Raw genomic sequence first — 21,888 nt, 5'->3', positions numbered from 1 at the left:
CCTGAGAGCTGGGGACATATCATGGGCTAGGGAGCAGGGCCAAAGCTTTGTCTTCAAAACCTGGGAAGGCTTCCCAAGGACACAGCAGCTCTGGGGTCATGCATGAGGCTGCTGGGACAGATCAGGGCTAGTCAGGGGATGCTCTGTTGTGCTGCAAGAGGAGCTGCCAGGCTAAGGCTGCACTGACTGTATTTACTCAGTGCAGGCCCACTGGGCTCACATTCAGCCTGTGTAGGAGCTCTCAAGCACCTCTGGCCCTCAGGGAAGCACCTGGCCCTGGACAATATCCTGCTATGACCCCACAACAGCAAGGAGCCTGAAACCATCATCATCCTCTTTTGTCTGAGCAGCTGGCACCTGGCTGGCCTTGTCTCCCTCCTCGCCCAGTTATTCATCCCTGGTGCAGATGTCCTGGCCAGACCCTGTATGAGCAGCTGGGGACTTTCAGCACAGAGGTGCTATCCCTGTCCCACTGCCTGGGGAGATCTGTGTTACCAGGTCAGTTACTCACCCCTTCTCCTCTTCTCCCCTCTCTTCTCTCCCTCTCCAGGTTCCCTGGTCCAGGCAGCAGTGACTCAGCAGCCATCCTCACTGTCAGCCAATGTGGGAGAGACCACCAAAATCACCTGCTCTGGGAGTAGCTACAGCGACTATGGCTGGTTCCAGCAGAAGGTCCCTGGCACTGGCCCTGTCACCGTGATCTACTACAATGACAGGAGACCCTCGGGTATCCCTTCGCGATTCTCCGGATCCAAGTCCGGCTCCACAGCCACATTAACCATCACTGGGGTCCAAGCCGAGGACGAGGCTGTCTATTTCTGTGGTGGCAGGGACAGCAGTGGTGCTGGTATAATGACAAGGACAGATTTTCAACTGAGGTACAGAGGAATTAAAAATGGAGATTTTTTTTTTTGTCATTCGCACAACCAGAGTTGTGGATGTGGGACACGAGCAAGTTTTTCTCTCCTCCACAAGATCCTGAATTTTTCCCATTTTGTGTCCTAGAGAGTGCAAAGTGACTTTGTGGCTGAAGATGATTGTTCTGCTCCCTACAAAGCCCATAGCATGGCCTTGTCTCCCACTGTTCTCTGACCTACTACTAATGACCATGTCCTCCTGCTGGTGCCTCTGTGCAGGGGTACCTGGGGCTGGGCTCTGCTCCCCAGTTGTGCCTGTGGCCATTTTCCATGTCTCTTCTCCTCTGACTGTTGCATTCCCTATATCCTTATCCAGGCATGTGGATAAGGATATATGTGCTTCTGGAACACTGACCCCTGTCTTCTCCCCTCTCTTCTCTCCCTCTCCAGGTTCTCTGGTCCAGGCAGCAGCAATGGATCAGCCATCTTCAATGTCAGTAAGCATGTGAGAGACTGTCAGGATCACCTGCTCCAGGACTAGCAGCTGGTATGCCTGGTTCCAGCAGAAGGTCCCTGGCACTGGCCCTGTCACTGTGATCTACTACAATGACAGGAGACCCTCGGGCATCCCTTCGCGATTCTCTGGATCCGGGTCCGGTTCCACGAACATATTAACCATCACTGGGGTCCAAGCCAAGGATGAGGCTGTCTATGGTAGCCATGACAGCAGCAGTGATGCTGCCACAGTGGCACAGAGGATTGTTGACATGATACAAAAAACTACCATGGCAGAGTTCTGTGAGGAGTCCCTACATTCCAGTATCAAGCATCAGCATAGAGCTGCCTGCCTTACTGAACCCTGTCTTTTCCCGTCTCCTTTTCCAGCTCCCCTAGTCCAGGCAGTATTGCCAAGTCAGCCATCCTTATTATCAGCTAACCTCAGAGAAACCACAAAGATCAGCTGCTCTGGGCTTAGCAGTAGCTAGACTTATGCTGGCTGGTCAAGGCAGAGGGTCCCTGGGAGGTCCCCTGAACAACAGCATACCCTTGAGAATTCCTCTGCAATTTTCCTGGTCTGCCTCCACGGCCAAAGGAGCAGAATTTGGAAAGGTAGAGGCAGGTCTGGGAAGGGTAGTATGCAGGTGTGTGGGGCTGGCCAGGCTGGGAACTTGCCCTCATGCTCCAGAGGCTTCAGGATGCAGAGCCCTTCTGTTCCCTTTGGTGCTGCTGGCAAGGGAGAGAGTCACTGGTGCTGAGGCAATGCTTGCAATGGGGGTGTTGTGGCACCTCAGCACTGGTGGGGGGCCATGAGCTTGGTTGGGGCAGCTGCAGGTGCAGACCCCTGTGCAGAAGCCCCTGTGTGGGAAGGAAACAGCTGGAGGAGCTGATCTCTGCAAAGATTGAGGGGTCTTTGACCACACACCTCGATCCATCTGAGCATATTGCTGTGGCTCCTGAGATAGCCCACCTTGTGGTACTCGGGCTTGCAGCAGGACATGTTTTTCCCAGCTGAGTGCCCAAGGGCCGAAATAGACTGGAGTGATCTTCCTGTATTGGTGGGGAAGAAAGTGTGAGAAGAGGGACAGGAGCAGTGTTGAGGGCCACATTTCCATGAAGAGTCTCTCCCAGGTAGGCAGGGACATAAGAGGGTGTTGGATGCCACAGCACATCCCCATCCATGTGAGGTCATGAAGCTCATGGGATCACTCTGTGGCCTGGGCCCCTCCTTTCCTCGCAATACTCGCCCACAACTCAGGTGCCATGGCCAGACTCGCTGAGCCTGGATGGGGCCTTTGGGCACAGGAGCCCTGTCCTGCTGCCGTGGCAGGTGTGTGCTCCTGGGACACTGACTGAAGCTGTCATCTCCCCTCTCTTCTCTCCCTCTCCAGGTTCCCTGGTCCAGGCAGCAGTGACTCAGCAGCCATCCTCACTGTCAGCCAACGTGGGAGACACGGTCAGGATCACCTGCTCTGGACTTAGCAGCAGCTATGCTTATGCTGGCTGGTATCAGCAGAAGGTCCCTGGCACTGGCCCTGTCACTGTGATCTATGCTAATAACAACAGACCCTCGGGCATCCCTTCGCGATTCTCCGGATCCTTGTCCGGCACCACGGGCACGTTAACCATCACTGGGGTCCAAGCCGAGGATGAGGCTGTCTATTTCTGTGGTGGTGGTGACAGCAGCAGTGCTGATGAGGGCAATGAAGCCAGTGAATAATGGGGAAGTGAGACACAGAACCCAGGGTCAAAAGAGGGAGGTTTTGAGCCATTTTTTCTCCTGGTCAATTATCCATGTGATAATGGAATTGAGGCAGGTTCCTGTCCCCTGTCTAAGGACATGAATGTGCATGACAAAGCACAGGAGGTGACTCTTTCCCCTGTCCCCATCATAGGAATGGCACGGCCTCATCCCCAGCCCTGTTGCCATTTGCTTCATGCTGCCCCTTCCTGCTGCTGCTGCTGCTGAAGCTGCCTCTGCTGCCTTGCCCTGGGCCAGGCTGGCATCTGATTCCCCCATGTTTCTGTAGACATGACCAGGTCCCTTTCCCTCAGAGGGTGATGTTCTACTGTTCTGCTGCTGCCAGATCTCCTTCCAGGGCCATAGGCCTCTAATCCTCCTCTCTGTCTTGAGGCTGTGTGTCCCACACACAAAGCACTAGAACTATCAGGCACAGGGGATTGTCACACTGCCTGGGCAGGGCTGTACTCCCGGGGAAATAACTGACCCTTCTGGTGTTACCCCCCACCCTCTCCAGGCTCCCTGGCCTAGGCAGGATCACTCAGTCAGCCCTCATCTGTGTCATTAACCATGGGTGAAATTGTCAAGATCATCTGCTCTGGGAGCAGCGACAACTATGGCTGGTTCCAGCAGAAGGTTCCTGGCACTGGCCCTGTCACTGTGATCTACTTCAATGATGAGAGACCCTCGAGCATCCCTTCGCGATTCTCCGGATCCAAGTCCGGCTCCACAGCCACATTAACCATCACTGGGGTCCAAGCCGAGGACGAGGCTGTCTATTTCTGTGGTAGCTATGAAGGCAGCAGCAGCAGCAGCTATGGTGTGTGGTAACAATGAGTAACAGAAAGTGACAGGCTCAAAAAGGGTTTTGACCCTTCTCCTTCCTGGCAGTGCTTGGTATAACTGTGTTCCCCACAGCCTCTTGCTACTGACGGCGTCTTCCTGTGCTGCCAAAGCTGCTTCTGTGCAGTAGTTCTGCAATAGGCTGGGCTCTGTTCCTCAGATGTGCCTTTGACCATGTCCATATCTGACTGGTGTATTCCCTGTAACCTTGTCCAGGCAGGTGTGTGTACCTGAGACAGTGACTGAGCTCCTCTTCTCCCCTCTCTTCTCTCCCTCTCCAGGTTCCCTGGTCCAGGCAGCATCGCTGAGTCAGCCATCCTCGCTGTCAGCCAACGTGGGAGAGACTGTTCAGATAAACTGCTCTGAAGGCAATCCCAAAAGATACTTTGCCTGGTTCCAGCAGAAGGTTCCTGGCATTGCCCCTGTCACTGTGATCTATAACGATAACAGGAGACCCTCAGGCATCCCTTCGCGATTCTCCGGTTCTGCATCCGGCTCCACAGCCACGTTAACCATCACTGGGGTCCAAGCCGAGGATGAGGCTGTCTATTTCTGTGGTGGCCAGGACAGCAGCAGTACTGGTGTTGAAGGGACAAAGAGGAATTAAAAACATAGATTTTTCAGTCCTTCTCTCAGCCAAGCAGAGTTGTGGATGTGGGACTGGAGCAGGTTTATGTCTCCTCTGTACAACCATGGCTATAAATTCCCTTTTTTCTCCTAGAAAACAGGAGGTCACTTTGTGGCTGGGGACCATTGTCCTTGTCCCTACAAAACTCATGGTATAGCTGTGTCCCACACCTCACTGCCTCTTGCTACTGATGACCATGTCCTCCAGCAGCTGCCAGAGCTGCCTCTCTGCTGAAATGTTTTGGCCAGGGCTCTACTCCTCAAATATACTGGTGACTGTGTTTGGGTCCAATCTCCTCTGACTGTGCCATTCCCTGAAACCTTGCTCCCCAGGCAAGTTCTCCTGGGACACTGACTGACCCCCCTCTTCTCCCTTCTCTTCTCTCCCTCTCCAGGTTCCCTGGTCCAGGCAGCAGCAGTGAGTCAACCATCCTCACTGTCTGCTAATGTGGGAGACGCGGTCAGGATCACCTGCTCAGGGGGTAGCAGCAACTGGTATGGCTGGTTCCAGCAGAAGGTCCCTGGTACTGCCCCTGTCACTGTGATCTACAGCAATAACAATATTCCCCAGGCCAAATTCCAGCTCCACGAACACGTTAACCATCACTGGGGTCCAAGCTGTCTATGTCTAAGAGGACAAGGCTGTCTATTTCTGTGGTGCCTGGGACAGCAGCAGTGGCAGCTGGTATAATAATACAGAGAGATGTGGAAATGAGGGAACAGAGGATTTAAAGATGGAGCTTCTCTGCCCTGTCTCTCAGGGCTGAGCAGAGCTGTGGGCTTGATGCAGTTTCATGTCCCCCTCCATGACCATTGGCTGTGAACAGCCTCCTCCTTGCCCCATGCTGTGCAGGAAGAGACCTTGGGGCAGTGCAGTGCCTGGCATTGCTGTGTTGTCAGCCCCACCACCTCATTCTGCTGACAGCCATGTCCTCTTGCTCTGTCACGTCTCTTCATGGGGCCATGGCCTTGGGCTCAGGCCTTGGGCTCTGTCTGAGGCAGGGACCCCTCTGTTCATCAGGACCTTCTGGCACAGGAGCCCTGTCCTGTAAGTCAGAGAGGGCTGTCCTGGGGCACTGACTGACAGCCCTCTTCTGCCTCTCCCTCTCCATTATTCCCTAGTCCAGGCAGCATCTCTGAGTCAGCCATCCGAGGTGTCAGCCAACCTGGGAGAAAATTTCAAGATCAGTAGCAGTGGCTATTCCTGGTCCCAGCAGAAGTCCATGTCTCTGTGATCTATGATACCACAGAGACAGTAGTGCTGGCCCCTGCCAGTGTAGGGCTGATGCCAACTCATCTCTGGTGACAGCAACTGTGCCAAAGGACCCTGTGTCTGTGTGAGAGGCTCTCCTCTGTGAGCACAAGCTGCCGCGGGCAGGGTGCCATACAGAAACCCTGATGCTTGTGGCCAGGCCCGGAGGAATCTCTGGACCTCGTGGAAGCCGTGGCAGAGGTGAGAGGCAGCAAGGGCAGAGCCCTGTGCCGGGCTCTGCTCTCAGCTCCTGCAGTGCTGTCCCTGAGGCCCTTGTCCCCACACGGTGTCAGTGTGGCTCCACTGCACAGTCCTGGGGCTCACGGGGCGGGCAGGAGGCAGAGGGGCTGTGGCCAGCCGGGTGCCAGCCTGTGCCAGCGAGGTTCAGAGCAGCCCCGCGGGCTCCTGCGGCGGCCGCCCTGGGCTGTGCTGGGCGCAGGAGGCAGAGGGGCTCTCCCTGGCCGGACAAGAGTGCAGGTGCTACGTGCTCATGATTGCTACAAACACCAGCCCAGCTCTACCCACAGCTGCTGCAAAGCTGCTGGAGACCCTCAGCTCATTTTCAGTTTGGAGGAACTGGAGCCTTGATTTTCCTTAGTGTTGTTGAGCCTTTAAGTTCCTGCTCTTGGTGTGGTTCCCGTTCCCTTTCAAAGCTCCATTTCTCTGTTCTGCTCTTCCCTTGTGGCAATTCAGAGAGGCCCAGGGTGGCACTCTCAATTGAAGCAGGACATGTGCAGGAAGGCCATGGTCCTACTGGGCAGGAACAGGTTTGGGTTGTTCCCCAGCTGATCTGAGAGCTCAGCAGTCATGCTGTCGAAGGAGGAAGCAACCCAGACCAATCTTGCTGCCATTTGGTGGGATGGAGGTGCCTGCACTGGGCAAAGGGAGCACTGGCACAGGAGCTCCAGGGAACATTGGGTGCCACATATCCATGGAGGGCCTGTGCCCGAGCAAGTAGGGGCTTAAAAGCAGGTCAAGGCCCACAGCACAGAGCCATCAGTGTGAGGACATGGAGCTGGTGGGATTGCGCCATGGCCTGGGCCCTTCTCCTCCTCTCAGTGCTCACCCACAGCACAGGTGCCATGGCCAGACTCGCTGTGCCTGGATGGGGCCTTTGGGCACAAGGGCCCCATCCCACTGCCATGGCAGGTGTGTGCTCCTGGGACACTGACTGAAGCTGTCGTCTCCCCTCTCTTCTCTCCCTCTCCAGGTTCCCTGGTCCAGGCAGCAGTGACTCAGCAGCCATCCTCGCTGTCAGCCAACGTGGGAGACACGGTCAGGATCACCTGCACTGGTAGCAGCAGCAACTATGGCTGGTTCCAGCAGTGTCCCTGTCACTGTGATCTACCTCAATAACAACAGACCCTCGGGCATCCCTTCGCGATTCTCCGGATCCCAGTCCGGCTCCTCGGCCACGTTAACCATCACTGGGGTCCAAGCCGAGGACGAGGCTGTCTATTTCTGTGGTGGCTGGGACAGCAGCAGTGGCAGCAGCTATGGTGTGTTGTAACCTTGAGTAAGAGAAAGTGACAGAGACTCAAAATGCAGAGGAAAGATTTTGGCCCTTCTCCTTCCTGGCAGCTCTTTGTGTATCTGTGTCCCTCACAACCTCTTGCTACAGATGGCCATGTCCTCCTGTGCTGGCAAAACTGCTTCTGTGCAGCTCTTCTGCAATGGGCTGGGCTCTGCTCCTGGAATGTGCCTGTGACCATGTCCCTGTGTGTTCTGTCCATGACTGTTGCATTCCCTGTAACTTTGTCCAGGAAGGTCTGTGCTCCTTCCGACTGGCTGGCTCCTCTTGTCTCCTCTCTTCTCTACTTTTCCACATGCGCTGGTCCAGGGAGCGCTGAATCTGCAGCCATCCTCACTGCCAGCCAGCATGGAAGTGACTGTCAGGATCTCCTGCTCTGCGGGTAGCAGCGGATATGGCTATGGCTGGTTCCAGCAGAAGGTCCCTGGCACTGGCCCTGTCACTGTGATCTACTACAATGATGAGACACCCTCGGGCATCCCTTCGCGATTCTCCAGCTCTGGGGCCACATTAACCATCACTGGGGTCCCAGACAAGGATGAGACTGTCTATTTCTGTGGTGGCTGGGACAGCAGTGCTGGTCAGGATTGTGGCACCCTGCAGGATGGTTGTTGTTGACCATGGATGCTTGGACATGCATTCTGAGGAATGACTGAGGTTTGAGAACTGCAGTTTACAGGAATGGTTTTGCAGATAGAGGCCCTTGGGCTTAGGGATCCCTGGCAGGAACAGCACCCTGTTATGCCATCTGGACATTTGGCCATCTCCATGTCAGGTGTAACCATAAATCTGGCAGTATTTCTCATCAGCTGAAGTGTGGTGTGGGAAGTATCCCCTAGTGAGGGAGCTGAGTGGGAGCTGGGGAAAAATGTACTGACAGCTGTTTCTGCCTTGTGAATGGAGTCTGAATTTCCTAGAGGAGCCACAGCCCAGGCATGTGGTGGCTTAAAAGCCAGACAAGGTCCACAGCACAGTCCCACCAAGTATGAGAACATGGAGCTGGTGGAATTGGACCATAGCCTGGGCCACTCCCATCATCACAGTGTTCACCTATGGTTCAGGTGCCATGACCAGACTTGCTGTGCCTAGACAGGGCTTCTGCACACAGGGCCACATCATGCTGCTCTGGGAAAGCTGTGTTCCTGGGGCACAGATTGATCTCCTTCTTCTTGACTCTCTTCTCTCCCTCTCCAGGTTCCCTGGTCCAGGCAGCATTGCTGAGTCAGCCATCCTCACTGTCAGCCAACATGACAGGCAAGGTCAGGATCACCTGCTCCGGGAGTAGCAACAGCTATTATGGCTGGTTCCAGCAGAAGGTTCCTGGCACTGGCCCTGTCACTGTGATCTACGACAACACCAACAGACCCTCGGGCATCCCTTCGCGATTCTCCGGATCCAAGTCCGGCTCCACAGCCACATTAACCATCACTGGGGTCCAAGCCGAGGACGAGGCTGTCTATTTCTGTGGTGGCTGGGACAGCAGTGCTGCTCAGGGTCTTGGTGGTGGTGGGGTAATTTTTTCACTCCTCTTGACTGCTGAACCTTTTTGTCTGTAGGGAAGAGGTTCAGAGCATAGGTGGTTCCTACCCTTGGTGCCTGCAGCTATTTTTGCTCTTGCTTTACCAGGTCTTGTCTGCAATTCTGTCCTCATGCCACAGCCCATCTGATGGCCATAGTGTGTTGAAGATGTCCCCATTGCTTTGTCATGCAGTATAACCACACAGAGCTTCTCACTTCCTGGGGACTCTCTGCTTTGCTGTCACTGGCTGCTGGCCTAGACGTGGTTCCTGGTGGTCCATGGGCAGGGGGGTCTCCAACTGCCCCAGAATCTGGGTGTCTGCAGCAGGTCATGCCCCAGGCTGTCCAGCCTCAATGCCTGGGAGGAGGAGTGCCCTGAGGGGCAGTGGCCAGGGAGAAGGTTCAGGCTCTAGCTACAGCATTCTTTCAGGAGTGCCTGGTTGGAGGTTGCACCCAGGGTGTCCCACATGTGCCTGAAGGCAGAATTCTCCCATTACTGTTCCCCTGCATGGGGAGGGCTGTGCTCCTGGGCCAATAACTGACTGTCCCTTCTCCCCTCTTTCCTCTCCCTCTCCAGGTTCCCTGGTCCAGGCAGCAGCAGTGAGTCAGCCATCCTCGCTGTCAGCCAACGTGGGAGAGACGGTCAGGATCACCTGCTCTGGGGGTAACAGCTACTGGTATGGCTGGCATCAGCAGAAGGTTCCTGGCACTGCTCCGGTCACTGTGATCTATGAAAGCACCAAGAGACCCTCGGGCATCCCTTCGCGATTCTCTGGATCCAAGTCCGGCTCCACAGGCACATTAACCATCACTGGGGTCCAAGCTGAGGATGAGGCTGTCTTTCTGTGGTAACTGGGACAGCAGCAGTGGTGGCTATGGTGTATAGTGACAACAAGAAGTAGGAAGTGATAACTCTAAGGATTTCCAGACTCCAAAACTAAAGCAAATATTTCAGTCCTCCTCCCTCTTGGCTGTCCGTGGCATAGGTTCCTATCCCTTCTGTACAGCAATGGCTACAAATGTTCTTCTTTTGTTGTCCCACAGAACTGGAGGATCTCTTGTTCTCTGCCATGTCTGAAGGTCATTGTCCTTGTCTCTACAATGATCAGCGTGGCTTTGTCCCCCAACCCATCACATCTTGCTACTGATGACCATGTCCTCCTCCTGCTACCTCTGCTGTGGTGCCTTGGGCTGTGTCACTGATCTATGGCAGCAGCAGCAGACCCTCGGGCATCCCTTCACGGTTCTCCGGATCCAAGTCCGGCACCACGGGCACGTTAACCATCACTGGGGTCCAAGCCGAGGACGAGGCTGTCTATTTCTGTGGTAGCTGGGACAGCAGCAGTGCTGATGAGAGCAATGAAGCCAGTGAGTAATGGGGAAGTGAGACACAGAACCCAGGGTCAAGAGAGGGAGGTTTTGAGCCATTTTTTCTCCTGGTCAATTATCCATGTGATAATGGAATTTGGAATTGAGGCAGGTTCCTGTCCCCTGTCTAAGGACATGAATGTGCATGACAAGGCACAGGAGGTGACTCTTTCCCCTGTCCCCATCATAGGAATGGCACGGCCTCATCCCCAGCCCTGTTGCCATTTGCTTCATGCTGCCCCTTCCCGCTGCTGCTGCTGCTGAAGCTGCCTCTGCTGCCTTGCCCTGGGCCAGGCTGGCATCTGATTCCCCCATGTTTCTGCAGACGTGACCAGGTCCCTTTCCCTCAGAGGGTGATGTTCTACTGCTCTGCTGCTGCCAGATCTCCTTCCAGGGCCATAGGCCTCTAATCCTCCTCTCTGTCTTGAGGCTGTGTGTCCCACTGTGGCACGAGGACCATGGGCAGAGGAGCCCTGTTGCACTGCCGGGGCAGAGATGTGCTCCTGAGGCAATGGTTCACCCCCATTTTATTGCCTTTCACCTCTCCCTCTCCAGGCTCCCTGGTCCAGTCAGTCATCCTCAGTGCCAGCCAACCTGGGACAGACACTCTGGCCTACATGCTCTGGGAGCAGCAATGAGTATGGCTGGTACCAGCAGAAGGTCCCTGGCAGTGCCCCTGTCACTGTGATCTACTGGAATGACAGAAGACCCTTGGACATTCTTTCACGATTCTGTTTTTATGTCTGGCTCCAGAGGGTCAGTGGTGTTCAAGCTGAGGGCAAGGCTGTCTATTACTGTGAGATCAGCAGTGCTGATCTCATGGTGACACTGAGCCACAGGCAAGCAAGACCTTGAGTGTCAAAAAGGCTGGTTTTGGTTCCTCATTCCACTCTGCCAGGCATGACCACCTCTCCAGCTTTGGGACTTTTCTTTTCCCTTCCTGGTTCCCTTCCCTGTGTGTTCCATGTCTCAGGACTGTGAGTCTGAGCATGATGTGGCACTGGAGCATGTTTCCCAGAGAACCTGTGAATGACCCATCCCTGCAAGGGTTCAATGCAAGGCTGGATGAGGCTTGGAGCAGCCTGGTCTAGTGAAAGGTGTCCCTGCCCATGGCAGAGGTGTTGATGGCGATTAATGTCCCTTCCAACTCAAACCATTCCATGATTCAATGACTATGTTCCCAGTGACTGGGCCTTGGTGTTGCAGAATCCCTGACCTGGCCTCATCCTCACTGCCCAATATCTATGTGAGGGGCAGAGGAGCCTGGGACGTTAGGAGCTGCAGACATGGAGCTGCCATATCTGCCACATATCTGCTCCATAGTCTGGGTCCTGCCCAGGGTCCAGCAGCATTGCAGCCACCCTGGCAGCTCAGGGCTGGGTGTGTGGGTGTTTGCCAGGACACAGGAGGCCTGGAGAGCTTCTGCTGCAGCCCATGGCTCTCACATGGCTCTGGCTTAGCTGTCCCCAGTGTCCATGTCTCTGCAGGAAAGCACCTTGATCTGCTGCAGGGGCAGCAACAATGCTTATGGCTGGTACCAGCAGAAGGTCCCTGGCACTGGCCCTGTCACTGTGATCTACTGGGATAACAGGAGACCCTTCGCGATTCTCCGGATCCAGGTCCGGCTCCACAGGCACATTAACCATCACTGGGGTCCAAGCCGAGGACGAGGCTGTCTATTTCTGTGGTGGTGAGGACAGCAGCAGCAGTGCTTCCACAGTGGCATGCAGCAACTGGGGAAGTGATGCAAAAACCTCCTGCTATTGCAGATATCAGTCAGGAGTCTCTACTGTGCCTGTTTGATGGGGGCTCAGGTCCCCACCATGGCCCTGCCCTTGCTTGCCCTGTACTGGATGTGGCTGTGCCTGGTGTCTCAGCCTGGCACTCCCTTAGAGCCACAGGTCCCTGCCTGTTCCCTGGCATTACAGCAATTGGGAGCACACCTCCATGGCCCCATTACCCACTGCTAGGTCCAAGCAGAGGAGAAGGAGAAGCAGGAGGAGGCTCTCACTCTTCTGGCTGGGACACCAGTGGTGATCAGGGTCATGGTAACTCCCACCATGGGAAAAGGGAGACACAAGCCCACTTTTGCCCCAGTGGGGCACCCTCGGGTGCTGCCTGCAGCTGCCGAGGTGCAACGTGGAGCAGTATCTTTGGCTGTGTGGCAGTTCCTGCTCTGGAACTTATGCTCTGCTCCAGCAGGTTCCCTCCATGCTGCTCACCCGGAGGCAGCCCTGCAGCCCAGCCCTGCCCATGCCAGCCAGGCTCCTGGTGCCCTGGGCACCCTGGGGACAGCATAGTCAGGGACAGGGAGGGTCCTGGGGGAGAGGGAATTTCTTGTGGTGCAGCCACTCTTTGTCTGGGCTGGGACTGCCAAAGACAGACGTGATCCCTGTGCTCTGAGTCGGAGCAGGACTGACCAGGAGCTGCCCCAGCTCTGGCTGCTGAGCACTGACACACTGGGCTCATGATCAGCTAATGGGGAGGCATTGCTGGACCCCGAGGCTCAGTGCTGGCCCACTCCCATTGTTCTGGGGTGTGAATGCCTGGAAAGAGCAAAGGTGTTGGTCTTGTGGTCATCTCAGCTGTCAGAGGAAGAGCCAGGGCACAAAAGCAGGAGAGCAAGGGGATACTTTATGGGCCTGGAACACCTGTGGGAGAGAAAAATGCCAAAAATGAGTTAGGGAATAGTGGAGCTTGGCATCATTCCAGTCCCATCACTGGGAGCTGCAGGTGCTCCTGTATGCCCAAAGCGCCCAACTCTCCCTTATCTTTCGGCACTGCGGCCACTCAGCCTGGTGTGGGGACAGGGGGGTCAGTGCTGGTGGGTTTCAGGCTCAGAGCTGGGAGGTGTCTCTGCTTTGTGTCTGGGGACAAGCTCTGATGCATCTGGGGTGGAGGGGCTGGGTGTGGAGCAGGGAGGGATGCGCAGAGAGAGGCGCGGGCAGTATCCGGCCGTAACCGCAGGGTCGGATTTGCATGGAGGGGACGTGTCCTGGGCAGGCAGGGGCTTAAAAGGGAGTCAGGGTCCAGAGCACAGCCCCATCATTCTGGGGACGCTGAGCTGGTGGGATTGAACCATGGCCTGGGCCCCTCTTCTCCTCGTGGTGCTCGCCCACAGCACAGGTGCCATGGCCAGACTCGCTGAGCCTGGATGGGGCCTTCGGGCACAGGGGCCCTGTCCTGCTGCCCCGGCAGGTCTGTGCCCCTGGGACACTGACTGATCCCCGTCTTCTCCCCTCTCTTCTCTCCCTCTCCAGGTTCCCTGGTCCAGGCAGCGCTGAGTCAGCCATCCTCGCTGTCAGCCAACGTGGGAGACACGGTCAGGATCACCTGCACTGGTAGCAGCTACAGCTATGGCTGGTACCAGCAGAAGGTCCCTGGCACTGGCCCTGTCACTGTGATCTACTACAATGACAGGAGACCCTCGGGCATCCCTTCGCGATTCTCCGGATCCAAGTCCGGCTCCTCAGCCACATTAACCATCACTGGGGTCCAAGCCGAGGACGAGGCTGTCTATTTCTGTGGTAGCTATGACAGCAGCAGTACTGCTGCACTGTGACAAACAACAATGGGGAAGTCGTACAAAAACCTCCTGCTTCAGCTATCCCTTGGAGCCCCAAGACTGTGCCCATCCCCTGTCATTTGAGGAAGCTGTGACCTCCCAGCAACACTGTCATGGCCCAGGGTGTCCCATGTATGTGCCTGCAGGCAGATTTGTCCTTTCACTGTTCCCTTAACCAGAGAGGGCCATATTCCTGGTCACTGGCTGACCCCCATCTGCTTTTCTCCTTCCTCTCCCTCTCCATTTTCCCTGGTCCAGGAAGTGCTCTGTCAGCTCTTCTCAGTGTCAGCACTGTGGGACAAGCCATCAAAGTCATCTGTTCCAGGGATGGCAGCAGCTGTGACTGGTACCAGCCTAAGTTTCCTGTCTGTTCCCCTGTCACTGGGATCTCCTGCAATGGCTTGGGACCACCAGACACCCCTTTGCAATTCTCCAGATCCCAGTCCAGCTCCATGAGCACCGTAACCATCTCTGGCGTCCAAGCCCAGAACAAGGCTGTCTGTTAATGTGGTAACTACCAAAATGGCAGTGATGATGTTGCCATGGTTAAACAGAGCAATGGGGAAGGGATACAAAGTCTTCCTGCCATAGCAGGGGCCTGTTGGGAGTCTCTGCTGTCTCTGTTTGCTGGGGCAGGTCCCTGGCACAACCCTGCCTTTTTCTGCCCTGTGGTGAATGTGGCTATTCCTGAATTCCAGTGATACAACTCCATCCTTACAGCCCTTTCCTTGTCATTTGTGGATGAGAGTGGATAGGATAGAACTGAATAGACCATTTCAGATGGAAGAGGCCTTCAATGATCACCAGTCTAACTGTGTGGCCTCTTCAGGGATGATGAAAATTTAGGGCATTGTCACATTGTCAAATTGTATAACGCTTGCAGGCCTGGGATGTCATCCAGCTCTCTAGAAAGCCTGTCCAGTGTTTGCCTACACTCTCAAAAAATAAATGCTGGGATGACCTCTTGTGCCTGCCCTGTGCTCCTGAGCCAAGCTATTCTTGATCTCCCTGGCTGGTGCCCAGGGTCCTGCTCGTGTCTCCCAGCCCAGCTCCCAGGCCAGCTGTGCCAGGAGCCTCTGGATTATCACTACGTAGCCCTCTGGAAACAGGAGTTAAAGATGGAGCTTCTCTGCCCTGTCTCTCAGGGCTGAGCAGAGCTGTGGGCTTGATGCCGTTTCATGTCCCCCTCCATGACCATTGGCTGTGAACAGCCTCCTCCTTGCCCCATGCTGTGCAGGAAGAGACCTTGGGGCAGTGCAGTGCCTGGCATTGCTGTGCTGTCAGCCCCACCACCTCATTCTGCTGACAGCCATGTCCTCTTGCTCTGTCACGTCTCTTCATGGGGCCATGGCCTTGGGCTCAGGCCTTGGGCTCTGTCTGAGGCAGGGACCCCTCTGTTCATCAGGACCTTTTGGCACAGGAGCCCTGTCCTGCAAGTCAGAGAGAGCTGTCCTGGGGCACTGACTGACAGCCCTCTTCTGCCTCTCCCTCTCCATTATTCCCTAGTCCAGGCAGCATCTCTGAGTCAGCCATCCGAGGTGTCAGCCAACATGGGAGGGACTTGCAATATCTCCTGCTCTGGTGGCAATGCCAAAAGCTACTTCAGCAACACCCTGCTGCAACCAGTACAGCCTCTGTCCTCCTCCATGCCTCTGTCCAAGGAGAAGAACAGGACTGAAGAGCTGAACACTCTCCCCTGCTTTTGTTGTTCACAAAATGAAACTGAAACCCCACGGAAGCCTGAGAAATGCTCAGAAAATGATCATCCACAACACAGGGCAGTGGCTTCAGCTAAATGCTTTGCATAGACAATTTCAGTGATTTTTTTGGGGGCGGTGGGGCGGATAGTTTCAGGCTTTGCACAAAAGCATAAACTTTCCCAAAGGCAAAGCAAACCTCTGAAAGAGAAAGTGTCTCAAACCACAAAATCTTCGAAGTGTTACCTGTTTCATAGTGAACTATTTATATGGTTCCTGTGACTCAGGAAGTTCACTGACTCTGCCTCTTTCTATAACCTCTTGCACAAACCACATCATCTGAAAATCTGCGGGTTCAATTTACATTGGTGCTGTTGGCATTCAGTGGTCCAAGCTGAACACTAAATCTGCCAATCTGTGGGACTGGCACCACACTGGGAAAACACTTGTCAAAGAAGCAGCCAAGCCTTTACAGGGAATTTTGAAGTTAATTTGCTTTAGCTGAAACCCATTCTGGCTCACCCCTTCCTTGGCTACTGCAGCTTTATGTAGGCATCTCCACCTCTTGCCTTTTCATATTTTTAGGGTAAATATTAATAAAAATAAGTTGCCTGCAGAGACCTTCAGCTCGATTGCTGGTGGTGGGAGCTGCACTGAAAGAGCCCAGCCAGGACCGAAACTGCAGAGGTACAGCTGTGCCCACACCTTCATCCTGCTGTGTCCATTGGGGCATCTCCATCCTATCACCTTCCTTCCACTGCATCCACTGGAATATTTCCAGACCATCCTCCCACATCCATGGGGTCCAGGACTGTTCTGCCATGAGGCAGGAGGTTTTTGTATGGCCCTGTGTCACTGTGTGGTGTATTCGGGGAAGGGACGATGTTGACGGTCCTAGGTGAGTCGCCGACTTCCCCTCGGTCTTTCCTTTCCCACCGTGGAATTTTGTCATTTTGTCGATTTTTGATGATTTGGGGTTTTTTCTCGGACTTGGCGCCAGGCTGGGGTCTGTCACCCGTTTGGGGCCAGGCACTAAGCCCGGTGTTGGAGACTCTGTCTCGTCCCTTCAGACTCTGACGACTCTGTGCGCGCCGCAGAGAATCGGGGAGTATTTTCTCAGTCGAAAAGTCTTAAAATTTGTCCAGGAAATGTGTCTGAGGTCTCAGGGGGAAGGAAACTCACGTTTAGGTCTCTAAAAGAGGTGATTTCTGTCTTTGTCAAAGAAATTTGTCAGTCTAAAGTCTAAATCCTCAAGTCTTAGTCCTGAGGACAAAGTCTGCCATCCCTGGTGAGGGGCAGGGGCTCTTCCATGGAGTCCCATGGCCAAGGGTGAAGGTGTTGTGAAAGGACAGCCTGTGTTCGGCTGTGAGGAGCCCACAGTCATCCTGACTTCGTGTTAAAACAGCACATCCCTGGAATCTTAGACAAAAGATTCCAGGGATATCTTAAAGAGCCCATTGTCCAGGTAAGACATGTCAAAAATGGAGATTATTGCGCTGAAAATGATGCCGGAAGTGTGGTTTGTCTGTCTTTGTCTGTAATTTTTAAAAGAATTTGGTGAAAAATCCCAATTTGAACCAGATTTCTTGGGGCTAAGATCAAGAAAAATGTTCTTTGACCATTTCTTCATCAAAAAGTATTTAATGGTGGAGTCATCCTGGTTTTCAAGTGGAGATAGAGATAGAAATAGAGGTGAAAATAGAAATAGAAACACTGCACATTGGAGGAGGCAGCAGAACCACACCAAAAAGACCAAACATCTTTTTTCCATCTTCCTTTGGGTGATTTTTAGTAGTAGTTTTCCAGAGACAAGAAAATATCTGAAAGCAGAACTGGGGAGAAAACAGGACTGTTTTTCTGTGAAATTTTGGATTTTTTTTTTTTTTTAAAGATGCCTTTTAAAAGGAAAGAAATTACTTTATGGCAAAGAAATCAGGATTTTGTTAAATATAGAGATATATATGTATAGTTAAATATAGATATGTATCTATAAATGTATGTATGTATGCATATATATATGTCTATATATATAAATATATATAGTACGTATTTTTAGATAGATTTGAGATACATAAATGTTGAAATATTAATATTAAATGCATTTTATAAATTTATACAGCTATTCATATGATATGGATTACATACATATGTATGTTGTATACTTTACATATATTATGTATATTAGCTGTATATATCTACCATATATAATACATATATATGCACGTATATGTAGATATAGTGTATATAAAACATATATACAAGCATATATGAGATGTATGTGTATAACACACACATATATGAACTTATTATATATATATATATGTGTGTGTATATATATATATATATGTATATATATATGTATATATATATATATATATATGTATCTCCCAAATTTAAACACATTACAGTTAGAAGTGATAAGCTCTGGCTGTGGGGAAAGTGGGGAGTTTCTGGGTAGTTCCAGCAGGGCAGGCAGGGGCTGTGGTGGGGGACAGGGCCCTCTCTGACCCCACACCCCTCTCGTCCCTCTCAGGTCAGCCCAAGACCTCTCCCACCGTCCACCTCTTCGCGCCATCCTCCCAGGAGTTGTCGTCAACGGGCAAAGCCACCCTGGTGTGTCTGATGGAGAACTTCTACCCCAGCCCTGTGTCGGTGCAATGGGTGGCTGATGGCAACACCATCAGCACTGGTGTGGAGACCAGCCAGCCCCAGCGGCAGAGCAACAACCAGTACATGGCCAGCAGCTACCTGTCCATGGATGCCAGCAAGTGGCAGAGTTACAATTCTGTCTCGTGCAAGGTCAGGCACGAGGCTGGAAATGTGGAGAAGACCGTGAACAGATCCGAGTGCTTCTAACCCACCCCGCCGGCCCTTTGCTGGCTCCCTCCCTCCTCCCCACTTCTGGGAACAGCGGCTCCCCCCGCCGCAGATGTCTCTGCCCATATCCCCCGCGCCTGTCCCCCCTTCTGAGTGTCACACAAATAAACACCGACACTGAACTAGTGCTGGCTCAGCATCCCTGTCTCTGTGTCCTTCCAATGCGCTCGCTCCCCACATCCTGCCTGGCGACAGCCCAGTGGCACCAGTATGGGCGGTGGGATGGGAACACACACGTGTACACACACACTAATATAGCAGGGGCTCTGTGAAGCTTTTGCTCAACCCTGGGGACCCCAGTGAAACCCCCTGGCACTGCCAAGACCAGGGAATGAGCAGCCTGGGGCACAGCCTGCACTAAGCCCACACACTCATCGAACACATGCCCCAGCTGTGCCATCCTCGACCCTTGCTCATTGGCCTCTGAGTGCCAGGTGCCATGCAGGCACATGTGGCCTGTGGTGGAGGCATGGCCAGCCATGTCCCTTTGCCACCAGGCTCTGTCCCCTTTTCATTGTCACCCCCATGCTTCCTGGTGCAGCTGCCAGTTAAGCACAAGCACCCTGTGCCACTACAACCTGGACACCTGCATGCCATATGCCCCATCCCCAGCACAGCCCTGGGGAAGGTTCCCTGCATCCCTGCCAATGGAAGGGCTGACAGCCATGGCTATGCTGAAAGCAGCAGTGCTCTGCTGTTGTCACACCATCAGGGTAGCCAGGAGCCACACCAGGGACGGTTCTGGGAGAGGTGTCCCTCACCAGCCTCTTGGGAAAGGGGGGATGGCCCCACCACCTCCCCTTTCCCAGGCTGTGCCAGTGGAGTGCCTTGCTCCACCAGGCTTTGGATTGCCACATGTCCCTGCAAGTGTCTTCTGGGGACACAGAATCATAGAACCCTAAAATAGGTTGAGTTGGAAGGGACCTTTAAAAGTCATCCAGTTCAAGCTCCCTGGAATGATCAGGGACATCAACCAGATCAGGTTGTTCAGAGCCCCTTTCAGCCAGGGATGGGACATCCACAGCTTCCCTCAGCTGTTTCAACACCCCACCACTCTCACAGTAAAAAATATCTTAATTTTATCTAGCCTAAAAAGTGTCCCTTCTTTAGTTAAGAAACATTATCTCTTGTCCTATTTCATCAGGGCCTGCTGTCTTCATCTTTCCTATAAGCCCCTTTCAAGTACTGAAAGGTTGCTATGAGGTCTTGCCAGAACCTTCTCCTCTCCAGGCTGAACAGCCCCAACCTGGGATGATGGGAGACCATCTTTTCCTCACAGCAGAGGTGCTCCAGTGCTCTGAGATCTTTCTGGCCTCCTCTAGACTAGCCCAAAGAGGTTCATGTCCTTTTTATGTCATGGGATCCAGAACTGGACACTGCACTGCAGGTGGGGTCTCACCAGAGCAGAGTACAGGGGGAGAATCCCCTCTCTCAAACCACTGCCCTCGCTGCTTTTGATGCAGCCCAGGATATGTCTGGCTTTTTGGGCTGCAGGTGCACATTTCCAGGTCATTATCCACCGATTGTCTCAAATCATTTGCAGCAGGACCATTATCAATTCCCTCGTGCCCCAGAGTGTATATGAGAGCACATATACACTACAGGTCCCTCCTGCTTTTTGTCAGGGAGCTGGCAGCAGGCCCTAACCCCACCTGTGCTGCCAAAAGACACCTCATGCTCCAAAACACCTTCATTGGCTTTAATCCTGCTTTATCCTCCTCCTCAGCTGGGCAGGGGAGGCCTTGCCATGGAACATCCCCATGCCTGGGGCAAACCCCCCTTCCCATCACCCTGCTCAGGGTCACAATGTCCCTTCCTAGGTGTGGGGTGACAAGCTCATGGTTTTTCCAGGAAATCCCAAATCCCATCTCTACAGAGCAAACCCATGTGCAGGCCAAACCCCATGGCTGCTGCTGTCCTCAAGGAAGGAGCCAGCAGCAGGATGCTGAGCCTGCATCGGAGCCAGGGAAAGGCAGGAAGGGCAGATGATGGAGAGTTCTGTCCCACTGTGTTTCAAGATCAGTTTCTTTAACACAGCTTCCTGAGCAGAGAGTGCCCACTGCAGCAGAGGTGCAGGGCCGGCTCCTGGGGGGCTGCTGGGCTATGGCAGGTGGTCCTGAAGGTGAGGATCCCTGCAGCACGGCCACATCCATGCATGCATGCATCCATTCCAGCTCACTGCTGGGGAATGTGAGCCCAGACATGGCAGCAGCTCCTCCACACTGCCACTGATCCCCTTCCTCGCTCAAGCAAGGTTATTTCCTGGCAAACCCCTGCCTTTGGCATCTCATCCCCAGCCTTGTGGGGCTGCCAGGAGAGCTGCTGCCTGAGACTCTGCCAGCCAGAAATGCCCCAGTGACTGAGACCTGCTACCAGAAAGAATGTTCATTTCTTTTCCACTGCAAAGATCAAGCCTCAATAATTACAAATTCCAGCAGCTGTTGAATCACCTTAGTGTTTGAGGCTGCAGTGAATGACAGGTAACACAGGAGCCCCCCATCCCAGCTGTGCTGCCAGGTTTTACCCTGAAAAATGTCATATTTCTGGGGAGGGGCATTGGAGGAGGGTGGCAGGGCAAGGCTTTCCCCAGGTCCTGAGATTCATCTTGACATTTCCTGAGTAAAGCCCATTCCTTGGTCACAGGACACCAGCCCCATCTTTTGTGAGCTCAATTTGGGGCACGAGTGGGGGTCTTGCTTTACCTCAGATCTGTGTGGGCAGAACACAGGCACATCTCTGACTCAGGGGGGAGGAAACCTCACTAATTATTGATTAAAAGATTTTGCTAAATCTTTCCCATAAGCAACAACTGTCAAAAAAAAAGCCTAATTAATTATAGATCAGTGGCCCTGGTCCCTCCAGGGCTCCCATCCTCCCCTGCTGCCTGCAACTTGGCAAACTCCCAGCCAGTTTTACCCTTAACAATCCTTCAACAGGGCCAGAGAGCCCTGGCTGGGAATCACAGCGGGATGCAGGGCCTGATCCATCCCCTGGCAGGGAGGAAAGCAGTGCCTGGGAAGAGCAATCTGGATCCACTCCTGCGCCGCCCTCGCTGGGGGTGTCTGGTGAGCAAATGTGCTGAGCAGAACCAAAACCTCCCTCCCCTCCCCTCCCCAGCTGCAGCTCCCGCTCTCACTCTGCCGGCTCCTGCACTGCAATTTTAACAGTCATTTATTTTCTCATTTTCCCAGCTTGCCAGTAATTTTAAAATGAGGGGGATCTAATTTAGTAAATGAGATGCTTCAGGAAGGCTTTAATTAGCTGCAAAGAGAAGCAGTGGATCCCATGAAGAGTTGGGGCTTGGTAAGAACTGCTCTCCCAGGCTGAGGCTCCCAAGTGAGGGCTTAACAAGGCTTTCAGGGGCCATTTCATATACCCTGGGGGTTTGGACACCTTGGGATTGGAGGGGTCCCACAGCTGAGAACAGAGTGAGGGATGCAGAAATGTAGGCAAAGCAGTGTGGGACCATAGGAGCTCTCACAACCCCTCACTCCTAACCCACTGCCACAAACCT

The 21,888-nt window shown here is 53.6% G+C and overlaps 1 long non-coding RNA gene and 2 gene segments (V, D, J or C); 2 read left to right on the top strand and 1 right to left on the bottom strand.

The window, feature by feature from the left end:
• Positions 1-6,836: 6,836 nt before the first annotated feature.
• On the top strand, positions 6,837-8,576 carry LOC131585579 (Ig lambda chain V-1 region-like). The segment is given in 3 exon segments: positions 6,837-6,895; positions 7,029-7,334; positions 8,544-8,576. Coding segments are annotated over 2 exon segments (346 nt in total).
• Positions 8,577-9,441: 865 nt separating this feature from the next.
• LOC131585580 (uncharacterized) lies at positions 9,442-11,931 on the bottom strand. Its single transcript, XR_009278988.1, has 3 exons — positions 11,832-11,931; positions 10,853-10,955; positions 9,442-9,520 (listed from the first exon to the last, which is right to left on the bottom strand). It is a non-coding gene; the product is annotated as an uncharacterized LOC131585580 (long non-coding RNA).
• A 1,333-nt stretch (positions 11,932-13,264) lies between these two features.
• Positions 13,265-18,507, top strand: LOC131585578 (immunoglobulin lambda-1 light chain-like). The segment is given in 4 exon segments: positions 13,265-13,361; positions 13,496-13,787; positions 16,358-16,395; positions 18,031-18,507. Coding segments are annotated over 4 exon segments (699 nt in total).
• Positions 18,508-21,888: the final 3,381 nt, after the last annotated feature.

Source organism: Poecile atricapillus, chromosome 16 (genome assembly GCF_030490865.1).
Source record: "Poecile atricapillus isolate bPoeAtr1 chromosome 16, bPoeAtr1.hap1, whole genome shotgun sequence".
Classification (NCBI taxonomy): Eukaryota; Metazoa; Chordata; class Aves; order Passeriformes; family Paridae; genus Poecile; species Poecile atricapillus.
Note: the sequence above shows the minus strand (reverse complement) of the source record. Positions and strands in the feature narration are given on the sequence as shown.